Source organism: Columba livia, chromosome 7, assembly GCF_036013475.1.
Source record: "Columba livia isolate bColLiv1 breed racing homer chromosome 7, bColLiv1.pat.W.v2, whole genome shotgun sequence".
Lineage (NCBI taxonomy): Eukaryota > Metazoa > Chordata > Aves > Columbiformes > Columbidae > Columba > Columba livia.
The window spans coordinates 39838541-39860380 of record NC_088608.1 but is presented as its reverse complement, the minus strand read 5'-3'; the positions used below and the strand labels follow the sequence as shown (position 1 = coordinate 39860380).

The window sequence follows — 21840 nt, the reverse complement described above, 5'->3', positions numbered from 1 at the left end:
TGCCTTCTTTCTCACCCTAGTAAGTAAAATAAGATGTTTTATACAGAACTTGTGTTAAGCTGTAATAGTTGCTACATTCCATGCTCAGATTGAACATTTGTCATCTTTTTTTTTTCAGTTCTCTGATATGGTGACAAGAAGAGCCATGTGCCATGATAGCACTAACTCCTTTATACAAAATCCTTACATTCAGGTCCCGCTTCTCAGAGTCAACTGCCTGCTCCAGACCAACATTCCCTAAAACAAGAACAAAGTAAAGCCTTTCATTGTTCTTTAAATTATGCTATTGATTTGTAAATACATTCCAAACAGGACTTCACAGAACATTCACACAGAACTTATTCATTAAAACGTGAAGTGTTGTTATTTGTAGCTTGATCTTCAGAAAAACTGAGCACTTACTGCTGCTGCTAAAGTCGTGGGAAGCTATGGATTCACATAATTCCTAAAATTAAAAGAAATCAGACTATTAGTTTCTAAAATACTTTAGGATCTTTGAATGATAAGTATTATAAAACCGAAACTGTAATTATTAAAATATTCACCATTATTAAATACGCAAGGCACCTGCAAATGAGTCTTTGGATCTTCATTGCAGCACAAGAGAGAATGGGACTCGCTCTCCTCGGTAATGAGAAGACAAGTGATCTCCAAGGAGAGCAGCAGCTACCTGGGCCACGGCAATTACATCAGCTGTTCATTATAGAGTGCTGACAACTCATTCTGAGGAATTTCAGGGCTTACACGTGCAAAATATGGTGAGAGGTTAAGGCAGGAGTGAAACCAAACCACAAGGTTTTTCTACACCTTCTCAAGCTTGCCTTTTTTTAAACTGGCATTGATTCTGAATTTTGATGGTTAATTTTACTGTTGCTCTCTCCCATCTCCCAGTTTTCTAAAGACAGGATATAGACCCTGAACCTAGATCAAGGATTTTGAGATCTTCCAGTCATCATGAAATGCAGGAGGAGACATCTGGAGTAAAATCAAGTAACTCTGAAAAGCAGTATGAAGAGAAGAAAAAATGTCCCAACAAACATAGAGCAGGATAAAAAAAGCAGTTGGCAGCAGCTTTGCTATGGCCAGTCCTATGGCAGCAAAACGTCCTACCCCTTCTCCTGGAATGTCTTTGACTGTATATTTATGTTAGAGTCTGGCTTCAATCACGGTTCAGACACCAAATGCAAGGCAGCAAGTGCTGTCTGGCTTGTGGTACCGATTCCGTCTGCTTCGTACTATCAGGGTAAAGTTAAGGTGGCAAAATAATGAAATACTAGCCAACTGCTAAGTGACATATATGTACATACAAGTACAGACAGTAGTGATTAACGGTAGAAGGCCACTCTTCCTTATAACCCCTCTGTAGGCCAGCAGCCCTGAAAACACACAGCTCGAGTTGCAGAGACAAGGTCTGGCTCAAAGTGTGTTCTGAGATCCCACCTTTTCCCTCACTGGTCCCACAGCTGCTCTCAGGAGGATAAAGTGGAACAGGAGGGTCCCAGGTCACAGCAAACAGCCACTCTGGTATGTAAAGGAACTGTAGGAACAGTTTATCAACAACAGATAACAGACAAACCCCAACAGTGCACATAGAGCAAACAGCAGTTCTTTACACAATCAATAGTTTAGCATTTGCCATAAATCCTAAAGTGCAATTTATAGAGGAAAATAGTTTCCTTTACCTTTCCTCAGCTATTCACCATTGGTGAGGACAAAGAGTTGTCTTCACGCTTCAGATAGGTCTTTGTGCAGAATTTTTAGACCGTCAGCACAGAACTACCTTTCATTTGGGGTGCTCGTACACCAGTGGGCTGCAGCAGTTGTGGTGAAGTCCCAGTATGCAAATCCTGAAGCGATACGAATATTCTCTTAGTGGCAGCTCTTGTGAGGTACCTTACAAATGTGAACAATTCCAGCTGTTTGCCATCAACTCATATCCCTTATCACCATATATCATAAGCACATACACTGTGACACTTTCCTCCTTGGATGGGGGAGCTACAGTCCTGGTGATGCACCTTTTTGACCGTAATAATGAAGGTTCAAAATAAGATTCTTGGTGTGTTGGATTAACTCAGGTGGAACAGGAAACAGAGTAGAGGCAGAAAGACCAAGAACAAAAGAGTCACCAAGTTGTAACAGAGAAAAATTCTCTTACCTAGAATGAGATTTAGATGGAAACAAAACACCTCCATCCTATTTATTATTTGTTCTGATGCTTTCCCCATCACAAAATACCACATAAATCCAAAAATAAACACATTAATAGAAAGAACAGATTCATCTCTAGCTCTGACTGAACAATCTCCACAGCATCTAAAAAGCACATCAGCAATGTGCTACTGCCACGGTGATTTGGCCATGTCAGATTCAGAAAGCTTCGTGCTTTTTTCCAGAAAAACCAAAGGAGACTCATGGCAACTCCTGCGTGACGGAGATGTAAAAACGAGGAGGGAAAAGGAAAAAAAAAAGACTTGGTGGGCATGTCCTTGCCTGGCAGTGCGAAGGGCCCCACGCACAAGATGGTGCCGGCCGGGTGTCCCCACTGGAGCCGCAGCCTCAGCCCTGCTGTCCCCGGCCAGGGCAGCACAAGAGGACAGGGGCAGCGCCAGGGACCCTCCTGGGCATGACATGGAGTCCTGTCCCTGGCCGGTCCCCCCGACCCGGGCACAGCCCCTCGCTGCCCCTCCACTCACTGCTGTGCGTTGTGTCCCCAGCACGGATGAGCTGAGCTCAGCTCATCCACGCTCATTTATCACAGAATCCCAGGATGTCAGGGGTTGGAAGGGACCTGGAAAGCTCATCCAGTGCAATCCCCCCATGGAGCAGGAACACCCAGATGAGGTTACACAGGAAGGTGTCCAGGCGGGTTGGAATGTCTGCACAGAAGGAGACTCCACAACCTCCCTGGGCAGCCTGGGCCAGGCTCTGCCACCCTCACCAGGAACAAGTTTCTTCTCAGATTTAAGTGGAACCTCCTGTGTTCCAGTTTGCACCCATTGCCCCTTGTCCTGTCACTGGTTGTCACCGAGAAGAGCCTGGCTCCATCCTCCTGACACTCACCCTTTCCATATTGATCCCCATGAATGAGTCACCCCTCAGTCTCCTCTTCTCCAGCTCCAGAGCCCCAGCTCCCTCAGCCTTTCCTCACACGGGAGATGCTCCACTCCCTTCAGCATCTTGGTGGCTCTTCATTAGCCACAGGCTTTGGGTTTTTATTTACCTGAGTATCATCCACACAGGCAGGAGATGAAGCTCTAACCCCGGAAGGGTTTCTGGCAGGTTAACTTGAGGAGAAGCAGGACAGGAGAGGCTCCAGGTGCCATGGCACAGCAGGGACCCCTCACCACAGCCTGGCCCAGAGCCCCAGCATCCCCAACCCCAGCACGCATGCCCTTGCAGGGACAGGGGAGCTGTCCCGCTTCTCCCAACCCAGCAGCCTCCTCCAGCAGGCACAAGGCTGTTCTGTCACCCATGGAGGTTCCTCGGGAAGCCTGTCAGACATGGAAACATTTTCCTCAGCCCTAGTTTAGTGATGGAGAAATACAGAGTTTTCACAGCCTGCCCATTTAACCAGAGTGACCCCCTGGCTGATAGATTAGCTACCAGACCTTAGGTTTTTTAGACTTCACCTGTTTCCTAAAGTGTCCATTCTTCTGGGACTAGATGAAAGCCCCGTGCCTGCTCCCTCACGTACTACAACTTCAACACATTTAGAAAAAATACAGAGGAAAATATGAATTTGGCAGAGGTTTGGAGAATACAGATGAAAATAGCAACACTTTGCGACACTAAATACACGGAAGTTAATGTAAGAGTAATGAGATATCACACAGGTGAGTACCTGTTGAAAGAAAAACACACGGAAATGTTTATCGTATAGAGAAAACAGGCACTGTGACAGGAAGAGTCCCATGTAAATCAAATCTAATTTGCTAAGTACATAACACATCGCTTTCAAGCGTTTTAAATCTCAGTTAATAACAGATAAATCATCACTCAAAGAATGTCAACTTTAAGTGCAGTATTAATTATATTCCTGTTCGGATTCCTCCTGGAAAATGGCAAGATGATAAATCCGCACAGCAAAAAGGGCAGAGAAGGCAGAACAGCAGCAGCTACAAGTGGAGAAGAGGAAGGAACAAGAACAGAAATGGAAAAAGAAAGAGCAGCAGAACAAGTGGAAAAAGCGAAGGCAGATCTGGAAAAGGAACACCAGGAGCACAGAGGAGCTGTGGTGAGCGAGGATAAAGTTCTCCTTTGAGAAGGGAACATTTCAGTGCAATCATGAGATGGAACAACAGTAGTCTTTGCTTTGGTTTTTGTCAGTATACATCCAAACCCATCAATACTACAGTGTGAATAACACACACGCACACATATATATAAATACATAAAACAGAGCATCTTCTAATAGAATAGAAGACTAATAAGACATAAGAGTGTGAAGGAGCCAGCAAACAGACCCAGTACCCCCAACCAAATTCCAAACTAGAGGATAACTTCGCAGTCCTTTTCATCTGAAACGTGCACATAAAGTCCTGTCTTTCGGCAGCATATTAGATTTTTTCAAAGTTTAGTATTGTGTGTATGTCTACTAATTTAACTTCTAAAAAATACTATCATCATCCATTTATCCTTGCTCTGAATTCTGAGTCTATCCTATAATAACAATTTTCCAAGTCATAAATGAAAAAATCAGTATTGACAGTGAATCAGTCATTAAACAAATTCAGATTTTCAACCAATTGTACCTGTCTATACAGTGAGTTAATGAAGATTATACTTGATAATCCACACTTCCCATACAGCACCAAAACTACTACTGAGCATTTTCCCTGACGAAAACCTCAGGGTGTTATAAAGACATCACATAGCAATGTAAGTTATTCCTTAATGATACAAGTATTTGATACTATAAAAAAATGCGGAAAGAGCACTTAGACTCTTTACATCTGCTAACGTAGCTTTAAGGAAACAAAACAACAAAACCCCAAACAAACCCACAACAACAAACCACAAACCAAACACAAACACGTAAGGCAAAGCCCTGGGAAAACCTATCACTTCTCTAATGTAATATAATGGTCATATTTCTGTTCACCTTTTGAAATGTTCTGCATGCACAGACCAACACATTCTCACACCCACCAAGCTTTGCTTCCATGCTGTAATTTGTCATTAAGAATGGTATTTACTGGGGGACCAGCGACCTCCCCGGGTGATTTTGGAGACCTGCAGCCGACCTAGAAATGACACCACTTGGGAGGGAATCCCACTGTCACTGGCACCTCTAAGAACCAGGTTTGTACAAGTAGCATCTTTTAATCAGCTGAAATGAAAGGACGAATCTGATTTATGGAGCACTTTTCGAGATTAGTGCCGTGCCATGCCCTGCTTAACTTTATTTCAAGAAAAGCAAATAGGCACTCAAGTCAGATTGCTTGATGGAGAACCCCAAGTTATTTTGGAAATTCTCTTAATCAGCACTCAGTGAAGCAGAAGACATTTAGTTTTATTGCCCTTAACTTCCTGTTCCCAAAATAAGAAGCGTATTCCTTCTCCTCATGAGCCCCCTTGACTTACTTTCACACTCTTTACTCTCCGCATGTATCCTTCTGCAAAATAGGCCGTCGTGACCAGTGTTCTGGTGACATCTAAAGCCCAGCCAGGGCTCTCCGTTGCGTCCTTGCTCATTGCATAGCCTGGGTTCTTGTTCTTTGTTCCTCTGCTCTCCTCCAGCCCTTGTCTCCATGTGTTTGTTTCATGAAAACCATGTACCTCTAAATCCCGCAGTCCTCATGTTCCACTCAAAATCAGACATGCAAAAATTATAGAGTTCAGGTTCTCACCTCCTTACAGACAGTACAAAGGAGACAGGTGGGGGTTTTTAAAAATACTAATTTGCAGAACCAACTAGACATATGTGAAGTATCACCAACCAACACCTGTTCTCTCTTTATTCTCATTTCTCTCCTCTTCACTTTGGCAATCTGCTTAGCTCCTTGGGCTAGAACCTGCTCTTCTTCTGGCAAGGATGTTCCACAAACTCAAGGTTGCTATAGCAATTAATAATAATTTATGTTTTAACAGAAACAGCAACTAGAAGAGTGGAGGCAACAGGAGGAGGGGGAGGCAGCAAAGAAGTCACAATTAGAGAAAGCAGCACAAGAAGGTATTTGGCAGCAGCGGGAGGATTTATCACAGAAAGCTTCTGCAGTTCCAGAAAAGGCAGCTGGAGGAGCAGGAAGGAGCAGGTCACCAGAAAGGCTGACGCTGGCATCAGCTGCAGGTAACTCATAGGGATGGACCGTTTCTGGTAGACATAGACTTGGCCTATGTGTACCCTGTGACACCATGTCCCAAAACTCGCAGTCCCTCAGCTGCTCCCCCTCTGATAAACAGACATGGGAACAACAGTCCCCTCTTACACAGTCCCTGCAGCCTGGAGAAACTCCACAGCCAAGCTGCGACACAACTGTGCAGGATGCTGGCGGTAACAGCAGCCATGCTTTTCACACATCTGTTCATTTCTTGATGTTCTCATTACACATCTTCTCTGAAAGCCCAAGTCCCAGTAGCTACACATTTGAGGAAACAAAACCAAACCACTCTACTTCTAACAAATAGTTGCAGAGGAAGGCTTGAAAACCTAAATGCCAAGCACATTAAAAAAAAAATCCAATTGCAATTTAGCACAAACACGTGTTTGAGACAATATTAAATGCTTGCAATGTCAGTATTATAAATGTATTTTCTTTCTATTTGTAATTGATTAAAAACCCCACATTTCCTAAACAGGAAGTATGTGAGCAACTAATAGTTGTTGGTGATCTGTTTCTAAGAGGCTGAAAAACACAGGCAGCAAGAAGGAGCCGTGTGGTTAGAGGAGGAACGCCAGCAGCTGATGCAGATGGCAGAACGCCTGGAATAGGAAGGAAGAAACCGGGAGAAGACGAGGCACAAGGCTGAGGAGCAACTGGAGGCAGAGGGAGACGCTAGACCAGCTCCAGAGGAAGCCAAACACAAGCACAGTTTTTAATCAGGTATATAGCTATTAATCACAAAGTGAAGTTATTTTTTCCTCTGTATTCATAATAACAAAACTTTACACCTAGAGCCAGCCTATAGAGAAACCCTTTGTAGTCAGGAGTTCTGTTGGTGTAGTTTACATTGCAGAGCAGCATTGATTCCTCAGGAGTTGAGCTGCCTTCAGTTCCAACTCCAAGCCACAATGCAGTTCTTCTGCTATTTAACCAGCCTTGCAATGTTTCCCCAAATTCCACCAGCAACTCACATCTTACCTGCACTCTTCAGCTGGTTTAGAGCATCTAATGTCCATTTGCACTACGGAATCCAAGGTTCCAACCTGATTCAGAAGCAGAACAGCATTTTTTGGGATGGGTGCTGCCGTCATTCACTAACCTATGTTCCCATACACCCTGCTGCTAGCAAGTGAAAGCACCCATGTTTCACCAGCCAGGAGAAATGAAGCCAGACAGACCCCTTGAGGTGCCAGAACACAGATTCTTTGGTCCATTTTGCATTAAGAGAGAAAACAACAGAACCATCATTTTACAAAAGGTACAAAGGCCTCAGTGCTGAGTTGAAGAGGAACCCCCCAAACTGGTAAATTGCAGTAAGTGTGCTACCATTTAAGATTTCAGACTCAACAATAGGATGAGAGAGACTAGATCAAGATAGGAACTTTCCTTCTTGGTAAATCATGTTTATCTTATTTTCTGCTTCTGTAATATTATCTAACGTAAGAAAGTGGAACACTTGTAGATTCAATTCGTGTTGCAGTTCCTGTGGAGAAAGTAATTTTTGCAGTCTCAGAATTGAAGCTGAACTTCAATTAATCAAATACACATTAAGTACTGGTTACCAAACCAAAACCAGTTTACACTTCTTGCAACTTGGACAATTCCTACCATTCTCTGTATGGTGCCTCAGAAGCTGATATTCTCATTTAAGAAAATTTACCTGAACAGCAATAATTCAAGAGTGCTTACAGAAGGTGTGCAGGTCAGCACAGATATTTTAGTGTTGTATTCTTAAAAGTAATTTCCAATCTAAAGTAGGAAAAGCTGATAACTAGTATAGAGCTGTAGTGCTTCTAAAAGTGTAGAGTCTGTCATCTGGGCAGGAACAACCCCAGGTTCCAGTATAAGTTGGGAACGACCTGTTGGAGAGCAGCGTAGGGGAAAGGGACCTGGGGGTCCTGGGGACAGCAGGGTGACCATGAGCCAGCACTGGGCCTTTGTGGCCAGGAAGGCCAATGGTACCTGGGGTGGGTTAGAAGGGGGTGGTCAGTAGGTCAGAGAGGTTCTCCTGCCCCTCTGCTCTGCCCTGGGGAGACCACACCTGGAATATTGTGTCCAGTTGTGGCCCCTCAGTTCCAGCAGGACAGGGAACTGCTGGAGAGAGTCCAGCGCAGCCACCAAGATGCTGAAGGGAGTGGAGCATCTCCCGTGTGAGGAAAGGCTGAGGGAGCTGGGGCTCTGGAGCTGGACAAGAGGAGACTGAGGGGTGACTCATTCCTGGGGATCAATGTGGAAAGGGGGAGTGTCAGGAGGATGGAGCCAGGCTCTTCTCGGTGACAACCAATGATAGGACAGTGGGTACAAACTGGAACACAGGAGGTTCCACCTAAATATGAGAAGAAACTTCATGGTGAGGGTGGCAGAGCCTGGCCCAGGCTGCCCAGGGGGGTTGTGGAGTCTCCTTCTGTGCAGACATTCCAACCCGCCTGGACACCTTCCTGTGTAACCTCATCTGGGTGTTCCTGCTCCATGGGGGGATTGCACTGGATGAGCTTTCCAGGCCCCTTCCAACCCCTGACATTCTGGGATGCTGTGATTTTGTGTAAAACAACACATGGTTAGTCAAAATTTGTTGCAAACTTCAAGTCTTAGCATTATCTGGCATTCTAACTGAAGTCAAATCCTACCAACATTTACACATTTAACTTCAGAAAATCTCATTTATTCGAACTGATGATCGTGTAGATGTATTTATGAGAATACACAAATCCTTTAAACATTGCAGCTTTAAGAAAATCTGTTGAGACATAGTTTTGTAAAGCGCCAATCGCTACAGCTTTTACATGCCACCATAGTGAATATTAAATATACTAATTAAACAGAAGTAAAGCAAACGTTAGCTTCCACCTCCCACTGCATAACTGACTCAGTGAAGATGGCTTCATTTTCCCATCGCCACTTTTCTTTTTAAACACTTAACAAAAGCAGCCATCAACAGCTCCACTCCATTCTAATATATGGATAAGCATGTAAACAGAGACAGAAAAAATTGCAGGAGGAAAAAAAAGATCATTTTCTCTGTTTTCCTTCAACATATGAAGGCCAATCCAGATTCCAGTCACATGCTTCAAAATTATAAAAGGTTTAGGAAGTCTATGCCAGATTAGTTTTCCTGTTCTTACTGTTCCACCAAGCTCTAACAGCACAGACATCGCTTTAGACCAGCAGCTCTGCCAAAGCTCCTCAAAGCTCAACACATCTGAGAAAGAGGTCAAATTGGTTTTGCCACCAGTACCATACCTGCTCTATAAAGAAACGGCTCTTAGGACAAGGTTACGCAACAGTGAGAAATCATCTCGAGTTTCATCCTATCAAAGCTGCATTCTGCAGGAAAACCCCCTCTGTAGCCTCAGAAGTAAAGGCAGCCTTTCAACTAGAAAACTGATATAAACGAGCACATAACAGGTTCGGAAAAGTGAACAGCGAGAAGCGAAAGCAAGTTGGTGCAGCACCTGGAGTACCAGCATCAACCCCAGGGGATCTGCATTCGCTTCTCGGCTCCGCTTTCAGCTTCCAGAACAACCTCAGCAAACCACCCCGGTGCCTCCAATCCTGGTTTGCAGAAAAGGGATAATGGGATTATTTGTCTACTAACAGGAGAATGATACCGTTTTAAATTAGAAGATGATCTGATTATAATCATAAGGCTGCTTATTTCTGGTATTGTGAAGCAGATGCATTTAGTCATCTAAAAAAGCAATCGGAGGGAAGGGCAGAGAAGCCACGTTGTTCTACATCACTGTGGTAATCCCGCTCCCCCCTAAGAACTGAATTACACAGAACATTTCAAGAAAACCCCATATTCTGCCATTTTTTAAACAAAACTTTTAATCTTTAAAAAACCGCTTAGTGCAACTATGCGTACAAAAGCATTGCTAAATCAGAAACAGGACACAAACCACGAGCGTGAAAGAAAATGTGTTCCTAGCTTTACAGCAAGTGCCATAAAAAGCTAATCATTCCAGATGTGCGATTTCTCCCAAGTACGCAGCACTAAAATGTGTCTTTAAATGCAGCTGGCATTCACAGTGAACTTGACTTAGCAAACCAAGCCAAATGAGCCCTATTTCCCTGCAAAGCTGAAGTGTGTTTACCTGCAGCAATCTCCTCTCCACACCACTCTGCCCATAACCCCCCTCAGCTTTCACCCCCAGAACAGGTTCTCACACTGGGAACCTGCAGCTCACTGGAACGTGCCCCAGACCCCCCTCGTGAGGCCCGATGAACTATCACGACATTGCCATGTCGTCCACCACAGAGATTATATAACAGTATCGTGATCACGTGAAACGTTGACATTATAAACCATCTTCGCACTCCCAGGTTAACTTTTGTGCGTGTAGTAAACCTGTGAGTATCTAACAAAAGAAACAGCTAACAGTTGCAAATAGTCACCTGCAAACCAAGCAGATCAAGTATTTTACCAGGGCAAGTAGGAAAAAAGTATTGTTTTTTTAATGAGGTATATTTACAGAGCACAATTGGTTTTTTCTGGCTTCAACATACAGTTAGTGGAAAAGCGCACCCCTATTATAACTTTATGGTTTTGCTCATTTCCAAATGTTTGAAAAGAAAATGCAAGTTGTTTATAAAATTGTTTTTCTGGTTTATTTTAAATGAAGCTGGTACAGACAATGTCCATTCAAAACCCACGTCCCAGGCCAAAAGGTACAAACAAGAGCATCAAAGTAACACGCCAGTTGTCTGCTGTGAACATTCTTGCATGGATACCTGCATGGACTAATTGCTATATGAAGTTAAAATGCTTCTGGGCTCTTCTGGCAAGATTTAAGAATAATTGGGGTTTTCAATTTTATGTCTTCAGCAAAGCCACCTCTGGAGCAAGGTACAGATGACAACAGTTCTAGCTCTTCCATTCCCAACTTGGTCACCTTCTTCATTGGGCCATCAGCGCAATTAAAGCAAAATAGCTTTGAGTTACGGGTACATAATTTCTCCACAGTTTAGTTCTCTGAAAAACTTCATCTCACGCGGGAAGTTATAGTCCAGGAGTGAAACAGTCATACATCACAACTTCAGGGCAGGCGTGGAAGTCGTTAAGAACACTCGCCCGGCCGGCAGATCTTACGGCCGTCGCGCCTGCGATGCACGCGCCTCGCGAACATACCAACGCGTGCGTGCACGGGTGTTTCTAACGGGGAGGGCGGGAGGGAAGAGGGGAGCAGGGCTGCAGCTGGGTCACAAAAGTTCAGCACAATGAAAACAGAAACGATAGTGTATAATGAGCACGAGAATTCAAAATAGCGGACGCTCGAAAATAAACTCCCAGAGATGGGGTGCCAGTTTCAATTCAGTGTTGAACACCACATTACAAAAGAACTATTATTTAAAAATAAAAAAGGATTAAGGGGGAAGAAAAACTGAAGGATCTAAACTGTTGAGTGACCCCCCGTCTGTTCCTGATAAACTTCAATCACGTCTTCCTCCTCCATCCCCAGCTGTGAGAACAGAGAAAAAACAGCATATAATGGTTATAAATCTGGTGTACTGAATTCGGAGCAGGTCTTCAAGTTATACAACAGTCCGTTTCTCCATCATAATTCACCAAAGAGAGGAAAAAATGCAGTCCAGTTTCACAGTACACAAGTTCATTTGATTTTTCAGAAGGTCATGATTCTAACAGTGGTTCTTCCTGTTTGGTCATAACAATTGGTGGAAGTCACCGGCCAGCAGGAATAACCTGGTTTCTGTTTATTTACACTTCCATCTAATAAATGTCAGCTAAATACATATTTTTTCCCAAGTCACACTGCACATCTAGCTTAACAACTGGGGTTTTTTCCCCCCGGTAAGCAGTGACTACACCACACCTGAAGGTTCAGTCAGGCTCTTCCTGAATTGCATACTGGCCTTAGTAAAGGTTTAGTTAGGCAAATACAGCCAGACTATAGCTGACCCAATATAGTCCAAAAAGCTGCTTGTATTTAAAGGAAGGCCTTCATTCTGGTTAATGGTCTAGCAGAACAGGGAAACTAACCAATCTGGTATTTAGTTTCACCAGTGAACTATGTAATGCTTTCTCTAGAAAGAAACTCACCTCCTTGGGGGTATGATTATCAGTAATTCTCTGACCCTCGAAGAGGAACCTGAGTGAATTCATTGGAACACCCTAAGAAGAGAAACAGATGTACAAGAAAAAAAAACAAACACCACACTTACTGAAACTTGTACGGATTTGCAAGAGCAACATTTTTAATAAAAACAACACATGAAAGTCCAAAAATAAAGTGTTAGTTCCTGTCACACAGGGAGCTCAGCTATTCTGTTGCAAGCAGATGGATGGCAAAGGAGCGACTCAAGGAGCAGGACAGTGCTGAAATGCGTGTTTATTCCAGAGTCTCACTGGAGTCCTGGCTCAACAACTTGGAAGTTCCCTTAGCTTTTTTTCTTGCCATTATAATATATAAATATAGTACTGACTACAATCTCCCTTCCAAGACAACACGACACATGAAGGTCCCACCTTTTTCTGAACTGCATCTCAGCCGTATTGAAGATCCTAAGGCAGCAGGAGGAACACAATGTTCACTTCATTAACTCCTCCCCTTGCTTTCCCAATCTCATATCGCCATAGGAGGGAATAGCAACCCTTACCGTTATTGGTTCTGCAAAAGCTCTTTGCTGGGGACAAGAGCAGAGTTGAGGGGGAAAAAATTCCCATTCCAACAGGGAGAAAGGGGCATCCCAGTGGTAAACGAACTTCCAGTATGTCTATTGTACAGCACGCCTGTGTTCCAGCAGAATATTGTACTTCACCTCCTCAGACGAAGCAAATGCCTCATCTTTTTCTTCTCCAAGTTATGAGCCAAACACAAATGAAATATGACCTGCTTAGCACATCAGTTGGATCTCAAATATTGCTTGCAAATAACTAGGTAGAAAAACTCAAAGGAGAGAAAGGCTCCTCACACCTTTCTGACCACCCCTCCAACCAACTTGGAAGAAACAATCATGGTCCCTTTACCAGGCAAAGGCGACTTGACACCAAAAACCACACTGACTGCTGGTGGAGATCAGAGGCTCTCCAGAAGTCAGCCCACGAGACAGATAGAGCTGTATTCATGCAAGCAATTATTTGTTCCTTAAAAAAACATAACTGCACACGCATGCATGGCCACCAGTCAATAAGAGTGCTGAATGAATCATTTCTGAGATCTTATTTTACAACGTCAACTTTTTCAAGTGAATCACAATTTTAATCATTTGCGTTTGGCTACAAACATATCTGGTGTTTGATATTTTCTTTCCTCTTAGTGCAGAAGGACAGCAAAATAGAACACACTCTACAAAAGAACACTTCAATTCTCAAGTTCAACTTATCTCAAGGTATTAAGAAAAAACTCAAAGTATTAGTTCTGATAATTATATCTCCTCAAGTGAACTCCAACACAGTTCCTCAAGAAAAGGCCACACAAGGCATCTGTCCCCAAAGCTGGGGATAAACTAGGCCAGGGCTTCTGGAAATAGCAGCACTGAATCCACAATATCTGCCACAGCATCTGGAAATGAAGACGGATTTTTGTTCTGGAGCAGTAGTTACTATTTATCTACACACACAATTAATGCTGCAGATTTCTTCTAACACTGGTATTATGCCCTAAAATTAGAGATGACCACATGAATGGCTGTAACAACACCCAAAGCTGCTCTCACCCTGAGCTGCAGCTTTCTACTGCCTTAAGGGAATATCGCTCAGAGACAGAAGATTTTACAGTAACTATAAATGCATGCCTGGGCATTTTATAAAATAAATTCCAGATCTTCTGAGTGGCCAGTACATATTTTCAAACACTAATTTAAACTTACTACAAAATTCACAACTGTCTTAAATAGAAATCCTTTCCCTTGTCAAAAGGAATGAGGAGATCCATTCTATTTGTACTGTCCGCTACCTGTCCTGCTGGTAACTACACAGAAGCTTGTCTGTATTTGAAAGAACAGCAGGAAAAGTAAAGCTACAGTGTTTGGCTTGTTTTTCTTTTTAAAGTGTCACTGTTTCACAAACCTGTCTTTGACAGTATGATTCTTTGAGTTTCTTGAGGTGTGTTGTCATTTTCACCTTGAAGTGAATTTCACTGCTGTCCTAAGAACAGAAAAGAAAAAAAGTTACTCTCTTTGTCCTAACTGCTTATTTTATCTAGGCTAATTTTACAACTTGCATTAAGAAAAACTTATATAAAACTAACACAGAATGCAGTTCAACTATCGCCGTGCATTATAACATGAACCTCCAGAATGATTTATCAGCCACTGAATTCATCGTGTGCTCTGTTTTAAAACAGATGGCATAGCCTCAGGCTCCCTGTGCAGCTTTGGGATCTAAAAGTACTAAAACCCATACACGGTTCAGTCTGTGCTTCCATCTTTACCAGGCTGATGTACTGACGCAAAACAAACACACATATGCAGGGAACTTCTGCTCTAAGATTCCTAGAGACAAGTTAAAGCTCACACTTCAAAAACCTCATTGAATTAGAGTTAATTATCTAGAATTTAGGATACAGGCAGACTTAGCAACACAACACTGACCCACGGAGAAATCTTAGGTCTCATTATTCTATGGTCCTTCCTACCAGTCGTAAGAGATGAGTAACTACAACTGTCAAAATGGCTACAGCTAGAACAGACTGTGAGAGGGTCAGCGCAGAACGTGGGTCACGTCTGGCTTTTGAATGTGTCACCATTGCCAGTTAAACCAGCCAGAGGGAAGTAGGCTGGGGTTAGTTCTGTTCTAAGTCATGAACAGCAGAGTGATCGCACTAATACTCCAACCAACAATAAGTCAAGTCATACGTGCTGGGGGCCCTTTGCACAGAAGAGCTTCTGTTCTAGAAGGTTCTCCACATTCACATTACAACACAACTTGAATTCAGACTTGGAATCCAGCATTCACACCTATCAATGTGCCAGCCAACAGGATCCTCTTCCTAACCCTGCCTAAGGAATCTGACCTCAAGGTTAGCGTACTACATGAACTCTGGAGACCTGAATGCATAGATTTGCCACATGTTTTGTTCATGTCTTTGGATAAATTAATCCCTCACTGCATCAGGTCGCCTAGTTGCAAGATGGGGATCACACTGACCAAATTCGGAGTCATAAATTATTCAAGCTTTAAAAAAAGAACAACCCACTAAACACATTACTGGCAATTGCTAAGTAGTTAATGGCAGGGGAGGATCCACATTGAAGAACTGGAAGTATCAACTTCCATTTGTTCATTTCTACAATACAAAAGCTCACACCTCCACCAAGTGTCAACAAGTAATGATGTAAACACTCACCTGCCCAATGACTTTGAGTTTAATGTATTCCCCTTCTTTCTTATCTCCTAAGTCCTCAGCTGAAGGCTTTGCTTCCTGAAAAAGAATAAATTAAAAACCTGATCAGTTCAACACTCTTCACTGAACAGTATGACAGCTGCCATCCTCCTTATTACATAAAATCAGGCTATCCAAGGTACTTTATTTCTTCCTTTCCCTGTGCGAAAAGGATATCAACATAGCATTGTTAGAGGCTGGCTGGCTGCATGTGAAAGATTTAATTAATGGCAGAAGAGAAACACTGAGGAACGTAAGAAACAAGGGAAGGATCGTTTGGAAATAGATGACAGATGCAAAAATGATAAGTATGATTTTATAGCACTAACTTCTAGTCAACAAACAGACTGCAAACAAGAAATAGCGAAAGCGTAGCAAGAGGTTTAGATATTTAACAGCAAAAAGCAGATCGCGAGCAGAGTAAACAGAACGCACTTGTGACACCCTGCCAGCCTGGAGAGAGGGAACCACGCAAACACTTCCCAGTCTATTGCACCAACAGTATTTACTCCTTTCAAAAGCACGGTCAGCCACCTTTTCTCTGCCAACAACCCATCAAGGAACAGCTTCCTTCTAGTGTATTTGTTTTAAGATCACAATTCGTAAAAGTTCTTAAAAGCCGCAGTTCTAAGAACTACGGCGTTTTGATACCTTTCCAGGAGAATTAATTGCGCAGACAAGTTTGATTCAACGACTTGAGCACTGAAGCTCATCAAAAAGGCTGGTGTGTTATGTTCTAAAAGATGAAGTTTTCACTTTAGCTGCAGATAGATAAGCCAAGTGAGAGACGAGCTGCCGTGATGGGGCTTGAGAAAGAAACCTTCCCAACTAGGAACAAGGATACCCTGCTGATCATCTTTCAAGTATTCCTTTCATATTTTATTCCTTAACGCCATAGATAAAATAAGCAAAATATGTTCAGAGGCCTATCACACACATTTTCCCAGCGCTAAAGGGACTTTTTTTGCTGAGTACACAGAAACATCCTTTGTAGGGTTGGTCTTGAGCTTTAGGATCAAGTGCCAAAACCACACACTAACCTTCTGGATTAAGTTCATCCAGATAGGTCTCTATCTTCAGATTAAAATGGCAGACAAGCCTGTTAAAAGTTTGGGGAAGGGGAAAGTCTGCCAACACCTTCCCTATCTGTAGGGGTCTGAGTCTGGAGCACAGAGAGAGGAAGCGTTCTTCCTATCAGCCTGACTCGCTGACTCGAGCCAGATACATTCCAGTGCTGTCAGGGCAAAAAAGTATGAGCCACAAACTCCATCTGGTTTTAATTCTACTTTTTTAAACCCCTACCTGGGCACAACCTGGACTGCTGGGACTGATCTGTCATCCTTCAAGCTCAAACCCAAGAACTGACCCCAAGCGTCCAGGGGAAACTAAACACCCTCAGGTCTCCGAGCAAGCAACTTCTGACACATGAAAGGAGCCTTCACTGCTGCCACAGCCACCGTGCTGCCCAAAGCTGCCCCTTTTTAACATCCCCCAGCTCTGACCACAGCCACCGTGCTGCCCAAAGCTGCCCCTTTTTAACATCCCCCAGCTCTGACCACAGCCACCGTGCTGCCCAAAGCTGCCCCTCTCTAACACCCCCGAGCTCTGACCTCACGGGACTATTTTCAGGAATAAAAAACCACCAATTTCCACTCCAGACTGAGAAGAGAAAGTAAAACCAAGCACCTGATAACTCGCACAAACAGCATTTTTATGGTCCGTCTATGGGATTACTGACCTTTAGGAATCAGACAGAGGTTCAGATCTCCGCAGATCTTAAGTCTAATTTCGAAACTATCTCCTGTGTTGCTATCGCTGATACAGAAACATCCTGTCCTCTCACATGAGGTTTTGGGTCAGTCACTGCCTTGGTTTACATTATATAAGAACCAAACAGAGCAAAGACATTTGTCATAGTTTATACAGTTCTGTGCGCTGTAACAGATCCACCTACTTATCCGTCCAAACCAAATCACCCCGCGTACAGTGTGACAAATCAGTATTGCTACTACACCAGCGCCTCTGACCAACAGGGTGGAAAGCAGTGACTCAGAAGGTTTGATTCCTGCCTTCTTTGCCTCTAGTACCCAAAACAAATAGGGGAAGCAGCCAGCAGTACAAAAAGCAGAGGGAACCAGAGTCACGAAACATCGTACCATAAAGATGCCTGCTTAAAGCCCCAGTAATCTCCCACCCACAGACTAGGAGCAAACAGAGCTGTGATTTCAGGAAAGGAGAAATAAGATCAAGGTTGACAATGCCAATAACCGAAGCTTAAAGTAAAAATGAAACCAGAATACAACAAGATCCAGCAAGTCCGAAACAGCTCCCTGCATTTTTTCAGTGAACTATACTGCCATTCAAGGCCAAATGGTAAAGCCAACACAAAAACCACTTAAGAACAAAGAAAGAGAGGAGATTGCTCTAAACTATAAGTATTCACTACCAAAATCCCGAATCTGCAAACAAGGCTCCAGACCTTCCTGCACACTGTGAGCAGGGCTGGTGTTCGGGGTACCGCAGGAAACTGCCACACGAGCAGGAGCACCTACCACCACACACCAGGTTCTAACTCCTCATCAGACACCTAAAGTTCAAAGGCATCATTCCACAGTTCTCAGCAGCACAAAATGAGCCTCCCATTCATATATCAACACCAAGTTCATGACCCTAAAGGACCTAAAGTTTCTCAGACCCAACGCACTGGTATTGTTATTGCAACTCATGAAACCACAAAACAAACACTGCAAGGCAGTATTGCCAAGCTTCCTCCTCCAGTTTTCTGGAGCGCTCAAACTTCAATGTCCAAGCCTAAAAAAAACCTCTCTATACTCAGCACACTTTAGATAATACCAAAATTACTAAAAGAATAGGACACACTTCCTAACACAGCAAATGAACTCTTACCTTTGTCACAGGGATGGGAAAATGCAAACTATTTATTTATTAGTAGTACACGAACAGATAAAAACGCCAAAATCTAGATTCAATAGAAGCAAAACCAGCCCAAGACCCTTGAAGTGAGGGGAAAAATTACTCTCTTTGTTTCCATCTCGATCTCACCAAGCAGCAATAGGTGTTTTGAAAACCACCCTTCTTGTAAGTATTTTTAGTTATCATAAAAGTTCATTTCCTATTGGAAATAAAGTAACTAAATCAAGTATGCTTCTTGTCTTAATTATAACTGGTAACAAATTATGTCCTCTCAACCCCAGGGCCAAAAACAAAGGACACTGTAAGCAATCCACAATTTGGGGTAATCCAATTATTCCTGTAGAACTGACCAACAAAGGAATGAGATTTGCAGGCCAGCATTACCATATGTTACATTGTTACTTAAGCATCTGTTTACCTCTTGCTATACAGTCCCCCCCAGAAATGACTGACACAATGTACAACAATGTTTAGAGTATCCATTACAAAAAAAACCCAACAGGGTCCTTATTCAAAGACCTTCAAGATATATATCTAAAAAAGGTTATCATAGGCACTGAATTTTATGTAGTTCAAGCAGCCCCACAGCACAAACACGTATATGTTTTAGAATTTGCCTAGAGAAGGAATTACCTAATGGGAGCTGCTGTGTTAAAACATGCCTCGGTTCACAAAGCTACCGAGCAGGTCACGTGAAGATCAGTCTACACAAATCTAGTCCAGAATTTGCCTGTTTTTTTTTTTAAGCAGCCACTTTCAGGTGTTTTAATAGAGGGGAAGCGCACGCCGAGGCCACTGGGCTTTGTTTGGAGGCCGGGATGGGCAGGACAGACCACAGCGTATCCAGCGAGGGTTTCTGTTCCCGGGCACTGCAGGGCAAGGCTGTTCCCCAACACGCACTGTACACTGAGCTTTGCCTTCTCTCGGGATACTTTTCCTGCCTGATCCTGAGGTCACAGCGCTGCAAGAAACAGCTGTACGTACTGACAACGATTTTTCCAAAGTTGAACTGCGACAAAGTTGGGGGCAATATAAAAACACCACCAAAGCAAAGCAGAGCACGAATGGAAACTGGAATGCTGTTCTAAGTCCCCACCTGCAGGTCACATCGCCTAAAGCAACAGCTGCAAGGCCAAGCGAGCCAGGAACTTGTGGCACAAGGAAACGTTCAAGTTGGGAAGTCGGAAACGAAAGGAAAACGGTGATGCACAAGGAGCGAAGGCGGGACGGGGGGTTTAATGCAGGTGAGCACGGCTCGGCTGGGAGAGCCCGGGCTTCCCTCCTCCCGAGCTCCGGGGAACGAGCATCCCCGGGCCCAGCGGGCCGCGGCGAGCGGAACCAAAGCACCGCTGCGCCGCACAGCCCGGGCCCCGGGGACCCGTGTTCCCAGCGCCGGGAGCAGGGATCGGCCGGGCCGCGGATCGCCGGCCGCCCGCCCGCACACACAACCCCGGGGGGAACATCCCCCGCGCCGCCGGGCCGGCCGCTCCCCTCGGGCCGCTCCGCGCCGGGCCCGAGCTGCCCGCGGAGGGTGCGCAGGCAGCTCCTCCCGCCGGGCCGGCCCCGCCGCGTCCCCCCGGCCGTACCTGGTCCGACATGGCTCGGCCCGTTGGTGCAGGCTGGGCTGGGCCGGGCGCCGCGTCCGCTCCTTTCTCTGCCCGCAGCGCAAACACAGGCCGCGGCGGGCGGGACTTCCGGTGCGCCTCGGCGCACTTCCGGCCCGCGACTCCGCCCCTCTCTGGCTAACGTCACCGTGCGGGAGCGGGACGGGCCGGGGTTAAACCGAAGGAGGGAGATTGAGGCTGGACATGGGGAGAAATTGCTGCCCCTGAGGGTGGTGAGAGCCTGGCCCAGGAACCCAGAGAGGTGGTGGATGAACCATCCCTGGAGACATCCCAGGCCAGGCTGGACGGGGCTCTGAGCAACCTGAGCTGGTGAAGATGTCCCTGCTCATGGCAGGGGGGGCACTGGGAAGGTCCTTCAACACAAACTATGATTCTATTGAGCAAATTTGCACTGAGGCTGTTGCATTCCGTCAAACTTCTAGTGATTCACAGAATGTGAGGGGTTGGAAGGGCCCTGGCAAGCTCATCCAGTGCAATCCCCCCATGGAGCAGGAACACCCAGATGAGGTTACACAGGAAGGTGTCCAGGCGGGTTGGAATGTCTGCACAGAAGGAGACTCCACAACCCCCCTGGGCAGCCTGGTCCAGTGTTCTGTTACCCTCACCAGGAACAAGTTTCTTTTCAAATTTAAGTGGAACCTCCTGTGTTCCAGTTTGTACCCATTGCCCCTTGTCCTGTCACTGGTTGTCACCGAGAAGAGCCTGGCTCCATCCTACTGACACTCCCCCTTTCCATATTGATCCCCATGAATGAGTCCCCCCTCAGTCTCCTCTTGTCCAGCTCCAGAGCCCCAGCTCCCTCAGCCTTTCCTCACACGGGAGATGCTCCACTCCCTTCAGCATCTTGGTGGCTGCGCTGGACTCTCTCCAGCAGTTCCCTGTCCTGCTGGAACTGAGGGGCCACAACTGGACACAATATTCCAGGTGTGGTCTCAGACTCCCCACAGTAGCACAAACAGATGTCCTGCTTTACATCAGCACGCAGGTTTGAATGAGCAGCAACATCCACAGCTTAAAGAGACGCTGTTCAGACTGCATGTGGCAGCAACATCCCTCTGCAAAAACGGCTGCTGGAATGAGCAGGTGCTTGGCTTTGAGGGGCCGGTGAGCAGAACAAACATCTACACCAGGCGATGTGCTCCCGCTAGTCAGGGAAGCTGCACGTTATCTAGACCCATAGGGACTAGTTTTAATCACAAGTGTTAAAACAATTCGGAAATAACAAGGAAAAAAAACAAAAACCACAACACTGAAGATAACCAGAACAGGCACTATACAGAGCTACAGAATTAAGATCTTTCTTAGGTAAGGCCTAGGAGGCAGTAAAACCAAATACATTCATACTATACCAAGCTGACAGCGAGAGCTCATCATAAGCTTAATGACACTTCATAAAGCACCAAAATAAGCCATCCAAGGGCTTCATGGCAACACAATACTCACAGAACAGAAAATGATAAATACCTACACTGTCCTACACATCACTGCTATTCATCAGTGAGTTTTAAGAGCAGCTTTATGGCAATGAGGGTAAAGTCCCGGACTCAGGCACAAAACCTGAACACAACTCTTCATTTTACCATTTTTCCTCCCCAAGCCTAAAATACAAGCAAC

General features: G+C 44.7%; 1 protein-coding gene across 1 annotated transcript; it reads right to left on the bottom strand.

Annotated features, from left to right (window-relative positions):
• Positions 1–10908: 10908 nt before the first annotated feature.
• Positions 10909–20340, bottom strand: SUMO1 (small ubiquitin like modifier 1). Its single transcript, XM_065069493.1, has 5 exons — positions 20188–20340; positions 15632–15706; positions 14353–14430; positions 12385–12456; positions 10909–11785 (listed from the first exon to the last, which is right to left on the bottom strand). The coding sequence occupies exons 1-5, from the start codon at positions 20197–20199 to the stop codon at positions 11717–11719; spliced, it is 306 nt and encodes a 101-aa protein (XP_064925565.1). The 5' UTR covers positions 20200–20340; the 3' UTR covers positions 10909–11716.
• Positions 20341–21840: the final 1500 nt, after the last annotated feature.

Coding starts and splice junctions, on each gene's coding strand:
- SUMO1 (XM_065069493.1), bottom strand. Junction 14,431..15,631: donor AACTCAAAGTCATTGGGCAG/GTGAGTGTTTAC, acceptor TTCTGTTCTTAG/GACAGCAGTGAAATTCACTT. Junction 12,457..14,352: donor AATCATACTGTCAAAGACAG/GTTTGTGAAACA, acceptor TTCTCTTCTTAG/GGTGTTCCAATGAATTCACT.